At 45.6% G+C, this 11,073-nt stretch overlaps 1 protein-coding gene across 2 annotated transcripts in view; it reads right to left on the minus strand.

Moving 5' to 3' along the window:
- The window catches only part of mmp16a (matrix metallopeptidase 16a (membrane-inserted)), a 60,781-nt gene extending 55,412 nt beyond the window's left edge, over positions 1-5,369 (minus strand). For both annotated transcript variants that reach the window (XM_030348722.1, XM_030348723.1), the window contains exon 1: positions 4,876-5,369. In XM_030348722.1, coding sequence (XP_030204582.1) covers positions 4,876-5,001 — 126 coding nt within the window. In that variant the 5' untranslated portion in view covers positions 5,002-5,369. The remainder of the gene's footprint in view (positions 1-4,875) is intronic.
- Positions 5,370-11,073: the final 5,704 nt, after the last annotated feature.

Here is an 11,073-nt window from a genome sequence, read left to right on the forward strand (position 1 = left end):
ATTATAGTTTGCATCAAAAAAAATTTTTTTTTTTTTTTTTTTATAAAGCTCATAAAATAATTTGGGTCGCACATAAATTGACAGGGTCGGTCGGAAACCGGAACCAAACAAAAAATTTTTTTAGGCCCTAGCAAGACAGCGAGATCCTATAGCCTGACCCTATGGTGGCGGAGGGGACCCAAAAGGATAACAAGTACAGCTGAAGCAGGCGTTTCCCCCCCGCCACCGCCCGCTGATACGGTACACTTTAAGCGAGGGAGAACCTGTGCTCATAAGTGTTGTTTGTCAGACATTAGAATGATGGATGGCAATGCTTTGACTCTTAATACTCTGACGGAAAGGAGTGTGGTGAACTGGTTAACTGGTTATTTTAACGGTTTTCAAACAAATGAAACGGGATTTTTCGCTTCAATAATTTCAGCAAAGCTCCAAACACTGTATAAGAATTTGTATACCCTCTGGTTCTCCTTAAAGACCCCAAAACACCCAAAGTTAAAGACCCAAAACCTTCATAATATGACCACAGACTTAATGAATACCTTGTTCACGTGTCGTCATGAGCAGCCTTTTTGTTTTGTACAAAACGGAAGAGAACTTTAACCAGTAGGCATTAGGGGGGAGGACAATAGTCTCTATATTCATCCATCCATTCACACACTCATCTCTCCCACCCACCTGGATCCTTCCCCAGGAGGTAGGGCACAGGTGTGTCTTTGTGCCACAGATTGCCCTCCCTTCCTCCAGTCCCAACGACTCTCAGAAACACATACTCCCTTGTCACCTGGCTATCACTGGTGTGTGTGTGTGTGTGTGTGTGTGTGTGTGTGTGTGTGTGTGTGTGTGTGTGTGTGTGTGTGTGTGTGTGTGTGTGTGTGTGTGTGTGTGTGTGTGTGTGTGTGTGTGTGTGTGTGTGTGTGTGTTTGTTTGTGTGTGTGTGTCTGCTCTGCTGTAGCAGAACAGAAATACGTGTGCGAGACTTGGAGGGAGAGACACAAGACAAGCCATGTTGTGAACAAGGAGGCATATCATGCATGAAACAAACACAAAAACTAGAGCAGACAAAGGCCTCTAACGCCTCACAGACTTTATACATTTATCACTACTTCATACTTTCATCGAGTATGAAGTGTGACTTTTTTTTCAGATTTGAGATGAAGGATTTGGATTATTTGCCAGGGCATGGGTGGATGGGTTTGTGTTTTGTGTTTCTGCAATGTTACCAAACATTTTTCAAACGTTAATATATGTGTTAACTGTAGCTGTAACTGTTGACGCTAAGTTCAGTCCTTCTGGCCCGAATCTACAATTAAAGAGGCGCTGCCGAAGGCGCTTCCATGTTTCAAAAAGAGAGAGGGAGTCAGAGCGAGAGAGAGAGAGAGAGTCAGAGAAAAACAGACAGAGAGAGAGAGACAGAGACAGAGAAAGAGAGAAAACAGACTGCAATTACAGAGTGAAACTTTAAACCCAGTTTACCACTAATGCTCTCCCTCCACACTTCACAACACATTGACCTGAAATCCCTCGGGCAGATAAGCAGTCGAACACAACAGGAAACCAGAATGTATACAGCTATAAAGAGGCAAATTATCACTGTGATATTTTATTCCTCCGCTACTTGACCACCATGCCAAAGAAGACTTTCGACAGATTACAACGATTCTTCAATGTCAGTTGACATTGGATTGAACTAAATCATTACACAAGAATGTAATTTAAGGCTTCCACAGACTCTTCCTGAGCATTAAGTGCTGTATTGGGAGACGGGCAGTGAGGACATTAAAATAGCCATAATTATATTTTTAATGAATCCACTGTTGCTTAAAATTAATTAATTCTCTGTCAATCTTGCCGAGCGTGACTACAAAACAATAATTTGTATTTTGCTCATAAAAATGCACGGCCAGTTCCCACCAATTACATCAGTGTAGATTAAACCCACGCTGATGAATATAATTCATTGCCGCGGCACGGCAATGAATGGCTCTGGTTTGGGGTGGAAAGAAAATGGCTTTTCAAGTTCAGCCGATACGATTGACAGAATCAAAATAAAGGCCAGAACTAATCATATGACAAGAGGGCTTCTGACCACCAATTACAGGGCAGATTCAGGTTGAACTCCCGCTTCAAAACACAACCTGGTACTTAGAGGAGATACATACTGATCTTCTCTACTTTATTGCTGTCTGGTATAACACGCGTCTCTCTCCCTTCTGTCTGTATGTGCATGTGCAGTGTGCACATGCGCGTTCAGGTTCAGATGGCGCCCACTGAGGAATGAGGATGGACACACACACAAAGCACACGCACACGCACACACACACAGAACATAAGCACAAGGGCAGCTCCCAAGCCATGGAAAGGACGAGCCGGCCGGGGGTATTCATGCTTCGCCTGTCCTTCTAAACGACTGACCTACCCAAGCCTCGGGGACCGACGGGGAGAAATACACTTGACCGCAAACTGAAAAACAACAAAAACACAAACGCACACAGGAGACTCTTGTTTTCCCACAAAACAAACTGTGACAGGTATGGGTCGAAGAGGGTTTGCCGCCATGTACGGTGTCCGTGTGCGTGTGCGCGTGTGTGTGTTAACAGTGCGGTCAACATTTCCTTGGACACGCGCCACTGAACTGGAGGTGTGTGTGTGTGTGTGTGTGCATGCGTGTGCGTTTACAGGTTGCACTCAGTTGTAAGGTGCAACGTCGGTTGTGAGGTGCAACGTATGTTAACGTTCTTGCTTGGAATTGAACAAGTGTCGTCGTCCTTAAATGCATCTCTCACCCAAAGTTCACCAGATTGAGGTGGAGTTTTTTCATTTTCTTGGGAGGTGAGCCGGAGGGGCGGGCATGTGTCTGCCTCCGGCCACGAGTACTCCACGGTTGTGACTCCAACGAGACAACATTAAACAAATGTGCATAACCTTAACCAGCAGGTGGCTGCAGATATCCTTCATAATACTAACTCTTGCAGCGATAATAAAGATAATCCTCTGGTTTTATTACATTGTGTGTGTGTGTGTGTGTGTGTGTGTGTGTGTGTGTGTGTGTGTGTGTGTGTGTGTGTGTGTGTGTGTGTGTGTGTGTGTGTCTACGAGCAGCGGATCGCGGCCGTGTGGGAAGCAGTCAGCGAGCCTTGAGCCTGTGATGAACCATCTATTTTTTCTGTGACAGAGCGGGATTCTCCCCAGGGACCATGCCAAAGCCAAGGGGAAACGGGAAGAGGAGGAGGAGGTGGTAAACATAATGTATTAAACCGCCTGTCCCAAAGTCTTCATCGCCCTCCTCGTCTGCCTACTGTCAATCAATCTGTCAATCGCACTTCCCCTCTTGTTTGTGGATTTTTCGATGTGTCAGAAAATTGTCAGACTTTAATCTCTCGATAAGGCGATGGTTGATACAACTCATAAAGACCAAGCACGCAGTCACTCAGACTCAACGTCTCGCTGTTTCTAGTCCCTGGTTATGTTTACTCTCTCTCTCTCTCTCTCTCTCTCTCTCTCTCTCTCTCTCTCTCTCTCTCTCTCTCTCTCTCTCTCTCTCTCTCTCTCTCTCTCTCTCTCTCTCTCTCTCTCTCTCTCTCTCTCTCTCTCTCTCTCTCTCTCTCTCTCTCTCTCTCTCTCTCTCTCTCTCTCTCTCTCTCTCGCACACACCGTGCCGACTGACAGTCAAGTCCTACATGTACATGTCTGCAGGATTTGCAAGCTTGGCATGCTACACAAGCATCAGATTCAGCCCAATTCAGTCCAGATGCTGCAGGTTACTCAGTTACAGTGTCCAAAGCCCATGTCTGAGAGAGAGAGAGAGAGAGAGAGAGAGAGAGAGAGAGAGAGAGAGAGAGAGAGAGAGAGAGAGAGAGAGAGAGAGAGAGAGAGAGAGAGAGAGAGAGAGAGAGAGAGAGAGAGAGAGAGAGAGAGAGAACTGTTACGCGATACTGTTTCTATATGTCTAAGAGACTAACAGGGGATGTGGAATGGGAAATGACACACTGTGGAAGAAGGTTAATGCGGTGAACGTGATGCGTGATTTGCTGTGAAAGCGAGGCATGTTCGAAAACACAAGCCCTGACTGTGTTTTCTCCTGTATTTTGTGATGTCTGTGTGGATACTGCGCAAGCCGCAACTTTTTCACAACAAAGAAAGTAAGTAAGAAATAATAAAAATAGAAAATAAAGAAAATACAAACAAACAAAGACCGAAACAAAGAAAGAGACATGAAAAAAATGAACAGCTACACAAAGAGGAAAGAAACAATATTTTAGCTATTTTATAGTATACTTTTGGATGGAATTGATGGAATTGTGTCATCTTCTTTACGGTGGGGTTAAAAAACGACCAAGGCTTTTATAACGAACAGAGAAAACAGTATATGCCTCGCAGAGCACGGGTTAATTTCTTGAACAAAATAGCCATTCATGCATGCTGCACGTCCCTTTATTATCAGGAGGTGGATGACACTATTGGATTTAAGTGGTTCCCAGTGGCCCGCAAAGTGATTTGTAGGGAGAAGCGGTCATTTACGAAAAAATATGAGAATCCGTTCGGGGTTTTTCTTTACCCATGCACTGTTGTTCCCTTTTTTTCAAAACGTGTAAAACATTGGAATAATTAACAAGTCGCCCACACTCAATCTCACAAAGAGCGTTTGTTTGGGTAGAAAACTCAATCCACTAACGCAGACAGAGACATAAACAACAAAGGATTTCATTCTCGTGATAGCAAAAAAAAGTGGCATTAGATGTAACGGAACATCAGGTTGCACATCGGTTCAGAAACCAGAGTCAATGTGAGGAGGAGCGGACACGATTTTATTCCCACTATTCAAATCCTGGTGGAGAGAGACACAACGGTCCCGGTTCCCCGTTCCCCTCCTCTTACCTCCACGCTGAACGGCTGCTCCTCTCCGTTCACCGCGCATAAAATCCACAGCAGGAACTGCACGCACAGCGTCCCTATGCACAAGCTACTCAAACATCTCCTAGAATGGAGGTCTAATAAAACCATAGTGGCCCTTTGGATTTTTGTCTGTTTGTTTTCGATAACAGTCAACCAGAAAAAACAACAAGCGGGCACGGAGTAGATCCTAGACGTTTAGGAGGGACATCGCCGGGTATATCTTTCTTCCGTGCCCACTGGGAAAGAGGAAAAGGCTTCGTCCTATCCCCCCTATCTCTTCGTCTATCTCCGGTGATCCCGTGTAAAATAATCATTCGCCACGGCTCTCAGTCGCTTCCTCTCTACGAGTCTCGCTTGTCCCCGGTTAGGTCCTCCGGCACGGTCGCTGCACAACGATTCCTCTTGACAGACACATTTAGCTCGATTCCTGCGCTGCGCGGCATAGCTGCCAGTTTTCAACCATATTTCCCAGTTACTGCGCATGCGCGCGCCATTCCGAAGCCCCCCTTGTCCAGGGCGCACACATCACTCCCCCTTTCCTGGACCGCACTTACAGGCCGGCATCACTGTAAAAGGTTGGGTCCACACGGAACTCTAGTCGTTCACATGCAAGCCTTCATTGTTTTTTTTTAGTTGCAGATGCCCATTATCGAAGAGCATCTTCCGTCCTCATCAATGATACACTTAATATAGCCCACAAAGTACACACATGTAAATGAACGAGTACAACTGATGCCTATTTTCCATCTTTTAATGATCTTGAGGAGGTGGACTAAGTGGATGTTGGAGGAGCAGAGCATTGGCAGATGTGCTGATGATGAGGCTATGTTTCCATTATTCAAACTCCGTTCAATAAATATCATATGCACTGGTGCACCAACACACATACACTACGTCCCCATAATGTTAAGTGTATTCCTTGATGGTATTGATAAGTCTTCTCATTTGTTTATCTGAAGTTCTGTTTTAAATATATATTTTTTCTGCCACAAGGGGGAGGTAATAGACTCGACGAGGAATGACACATGCATCCTGCCCAGAAGTCTACATAACGGTTCCTGGAGATGATGAGCCATCGTCCTGTCACTATAATTCTATAAAAAGATCTTAATCTTAACTAGACAGTTAAGATTGACGTTGTAAAATTCCTGTTGTAAAAGTTTAAACAGGGGTACAAGCGTACCAAGTTAGATGATGTAAACACTTTGCCTGCAACTCATATTCGTGTCACGAATACAAATAATAGAAATATAATGAAAATTTCATGAAAATATCTGCTCTCCAATAGTGGACCAAATAAATAAATCTGTCAAATGGAAATCAAAGCGTTCCTCTTTGATAATCCTCTTCGATAATAGAGAAGAGTTACATTTAATGAACCACATCAATACTTTTCTACTTAGTCTAAAACCAGGGGATGTGTATGTGAGTGTGTGTATGTGTGTGTTTGTGTGCGTGAGTAAGAGAGAGAGATGTGAGTGTGTGTGTGTATGTGAGTGTTTGTGTGCTTATATGCGTTTGTCTGTGTGTGTGTGTGTGTGTGTGTGTGTGTGTGTGTGTGTGTGTGTGTGTGTGCATCCATGATTGTGTGTGTGGTAGATAGCGTATGCGTGTGAGTGCATCCATGCTTGTGTGTGTGTGTGTGTATGTGTGTGTGTGTGACCGTGAGTGTGTGTCTTTGTGTACACGCATGTGAGTGTGAGTGTGTACTGTACATTCGAGTAAATGTATCGTAGGCACCATTAGCTCATTGATTACGTTTCAGTTCAAGTATCAGTGAACACACTAAATGGAAAACTCAGTTTGAACGTTTGAAAACCATCTGCACCAACACCTTGGCCATCCCACTGTTTAGCCGGCTGCAATCAGCCACAATATGCCAACCAATTATCCGTCAGGCAATGATGTCTCTACACCAATTATCTGCGTCAGCAAATCACAACTGATCAGCTATGTCAGCCAATTATCTGTGTCGACCAAATAGCTTCGTCAAAAATACGTGTCTACCAAATATCAGTGTCAACCAAATAGCTATGTCTACCAAATATCTATGCCAACCAAATATTTATGTCAACCAAGTATTAATGTCAAAATAATAGATATGCCAACCAAGTATACATTACATTACATACATTTATTCACCTAAATCGTGTAAATTATTTGGTTGATTGATTGATAACTGTTGTGTTGGTTAGTGCTGCTGCTGGTGTTGATGTTGTTGGTGGTGGTGGTGGTGGTGGTGGTGATAAACCATGTGTTTGCCCGGGCGGAGCGGCGTTGGTGACACATGATATAGCTCGCTCTGAGTACGAGTCACAGCCCGGCTGTGCTGTCATCACAGGTTACCACTTGGGGTGTGAAACTCACAAATTCTCTGGAAACACCCAGCATCTAGGACCACACACATACAGGCCTGGCCAGATCACCAGGCTGGGAGATGGCGGGTCCTCTGGAACCACTCTGTTTAATGACTTAAAACGTAATGGTTCTTCTTGTTTTCTCTGTCTTTCTGATCGTTGTCGGGGGGGCTGGATCCCGTCCAGGGAAACGGGTTTGCCCCAGTGAGGGAGCTGCATTGCATCGGGCTTCTAATGTGGCGGCACTCTGTGTCTTTGTGAAAACAAACAAGATCACTTCAACACTACTACTTACCATCTGCACCTCCATGGCATCCTTGGTTGGCCGTGTCTTTGCCTTTTCCTTCTGTCTGTTGCCTCCTAATTATCTCTCCTCGCTTCCCATTGGCGTTGGCTAAATGGGGCGAGCGTGCCCAACAACACTCTGCCACCCTCCCTCTCTCTCCCTCTCTCTCCCTCTCTCTCTCTCTCTCTCTCTCTCTCTCTCTCTCTCTCTCTCTCTCTCTCTCTCTCTCTCTAATGAAATTCAATTTATATGATTAAATTAAATGTAATTGTTTTACTTAAACAATATTGCTGAAGCGTTTGACAGACCTAAGAACAACCAATAATTACAAATGCATAACGCAAAAATATATATATATAAATCTCTCTCTCTCACACTCCCCCCCCTCTCTCTCCCCCCTCTCTCTCTCTCTCCCTCTCTCTCTCCCTCGCTCTCTTCCCCTCTCTCTCTCCCCCCTCTCTCTCTCTCTCTCTCCCTCTCTCCCATTTGTATTTATTTTGGGCGCACTCGAAAACTCAAGTCTTTCTCTTAACATCCCCGACTGCCTGCCCACCTCGTTTCCCCCCACAATCTTCCGCTTCCTGTCCTCTTCAGGACCATTTCCGTCTCAGAGCGCTGAGCCGCTCAGTGTGTCCCCCCCCCCACCGCCCCACCCCCCCACCGCCCTCGCCTTATCTCCTCCTTCAACTCCCCATCCGGCTGGTCCTTCCACCACACCATCATGATGCGGTGGGACGGTGCCAGCGTCGTGTGCCCAGCTCTCCTTTCCTTCTCTCCCTCCCTCCCTCTCTCTCTCTCTCTCTCTCTCTCTCTCTCTCTCTCTCTCTCTCTCTCTCTCTCTCTCTCTCTCTCTCTCTCTCTCTCTCCCTCCCTCTCTCTCTCTCTCTCTCTCTCTCTCTCTCTCTCTCTCTCTCTCTCTCTCTCTCTCTCTCTCTCTCTCTCTCTCTCTCTCTCTCTCTCTCTCTCTCTCTCTCTCTCTCTCTCTCTCTCTCTCTCTCTCTCCCTCCCTCCCTCCCTCCCTCCCTCCCTCTCTGACCACGACTCCCTTCTAGTAAAACGCTGCATCTGCCTCCAGCCCGGCCTCCTGGATCTCTCCGGGGATTCACCAACCCTCCCCCCGGCTGTCAGCCTGCCCTCCTTCCGCTCTCCTGCGGGCACGGCCCAGAAGGTACCGGAAGAACGCGGGAGATTTGGAGGTTATGCTTAAAAAGGTATCAGATCTTTTATTCCATTTGGTGGAACGCTTTCATCCACAGTGTCTCGCAATACCCTGGGTGTTTATATCGCTCTGCCAGGGTGGCTCCAGAGTGGCTGTGCAGTTGATAGTTAGACAGTTTTTCAGAGTTGTCTTAGAGTTTTGCGGCCGTGCCCGTGAGGATGCACACTTATTATTTATGTATATGAGACGACATGTTGGACCAAATCATCTTCCCTGCGGTGTCGCAGCTGTCGGATTGGGCTGGTGATTCTCAGAGAAGTTCAGGTTGTGTCAATTATGACGCATCAATTTGCACCAATTTCCATCTCGTCCTAGGCGACTCCTCTCATCGGGCCACATGACTCGACGACTTAACAGTCGTTGAATTACTGTTTCGTTCTATACCTTCAATGTGATTTGCCTTCATTCCAGAAACTTCTACTTAGTAAGTCACGGTGCTCAGCTCCTATAGCCCCCCTGTGCCCGCAATAAACCTGTTCTGACCTAGACGACGATGGACAAACCACAGGCTCTCAGGCAAACAGAGCAATGTACAAACGGGAGGAAATAACCAGATTACAGACCAAACACACACACACACACATACACACACACAAACACACAAACACACACACACACACACACACACACACACACACACACACACACACACACACACACACACACATCGCCATCACAGCGAACAGACTTGTTATTTACATAATAAGCTCAGACCTGCGCCCAGCTTTAAACCGGCTCTCAAAGTACCCAGAGCCACTTTGTGGAAGCACTGGGTTCCATCTGGGTTGAGGGAGTGCAGAGAGGGGCATGTTATGCAGTGTGCCCCTACCAACGGTATGCATGGGTGATTTTTGTGAGTATCTGTGCATGCACACACACACACACACACACACACACACACATGCAAACACACAGAGACACGAATACACAAGCGCATGCACACACGTGCATACACGCACACACACAAAAACACACAAATTCAATGGAGCGTTTGTATAATACCACCCACCCACTGTGATCACTTGGGTCCACATGCTTCCCATTCAGATTTGAATGCATGTGTACACTACCGTAAGTGAGTTATTATTGGGAGGAGGTCTCTATATAGTGCATATGCATGGCATGGCGTTGCTATTAAGGTGTTGCTATGTCATGTTAGTCATTCTTCAGAGAGAGTCTAGGCAGGTTCAACCGACTGTGTCAAACAGCGGTGTGTTTTGGCGATGGAACAACGGAAATTCATGGGATTTATTCTATGCTCAGATTAACTCTCTCTCCCCTAGTGATGGAAAGCCTTCTCTTTCCCTGAAGCAAAAAAACAATGAAGTACAGAGGCAGGGGAGATGTGCTTTACTGGAACCATGTAGGCTTCGCCATTCAAATGATGGCAATGCATTATTCCTGAGCCGCAGCATAGAGCTGGGTTGTTTTAAAAGGACAAAGACATGCCGAATGTTATGAACACCAGCCATATGTTTAGTCAGGAAACAGAAACTCACCTGCCATGCTCAAGACTTAGCGATGAACATGTTAACGTTATTATTTAATGTTACGTAAAATACTGCTCAATATTTTAAAAACATTGTTTTTCTATATTACGCATGAGAAACATTGACTCAAAAAAGCCAAACAGACTAAAGACAGACGACCTGAAAACTAGCTCTGAATTCTTTGTGGTTTGTAGCTGTTTTAAAAGGATTGGGGACTGCCATCAAAGGGTTTTCTCTCTCTCACCACAGTTTTCATGTTCAACTTGCGCGTTTGCACGCTCGACTGTGTGTGAGTACACAAATGTGCGAGTACAAAAGTGTGTGAGGGTGTGGTTGTCTTGTTGTTGTGGGGGGGGGGACATGGCAAATCTTTTCATAGCTTCCGCAGTAGAAGGTGGCAACTAAGTGTGGAAGAAACAAAACCAAAGAAGGCAATTCCCAGTATTGTCTCCTCAAAATATATTTCACAGACACTATAGTGCTAAGATATCGCCTCATGCTGACATACAGCCCCTTCTGTGTCACTGTTATTTGTGAGGGAACAGAAACAAGGAAATTGCCAAACAAAACAATGTCGCTAATCATAATGTGTGCGTGCCACCTGCTGCCATTTAGCTAGCAGGGTTTCGACAAATGTTGTGTAGAGCCTTTCAAATGATCCATTAGCTGCAGCGCGAGCAGCGCAAGCCGTTCATGCAGACCTAAGATATACCAGGAGCAGAATTTACTTTCACAACTGCATTATTCAGTATTAGTGTACTTAAAGGGTTAGGCTACAGAGGGAGGGGGGAAAGTAATGTAGTTGGAAACAGATGTGTGTCTCTGTGT

Source organism: Gadus morhua, chromosome 23 (assembly GCF_902167405.1).
Source record: "Gadus morhua chromosome 23, gadMor3.0, whole genome shotgun sequence".
NCBI classification, from domain to species: domain Eukaryota; kingdom Metazoa; phylum Chordata; class Actinopteri; order Gadiformes; family Gadidae; genus Gadus; species Gadus morhua.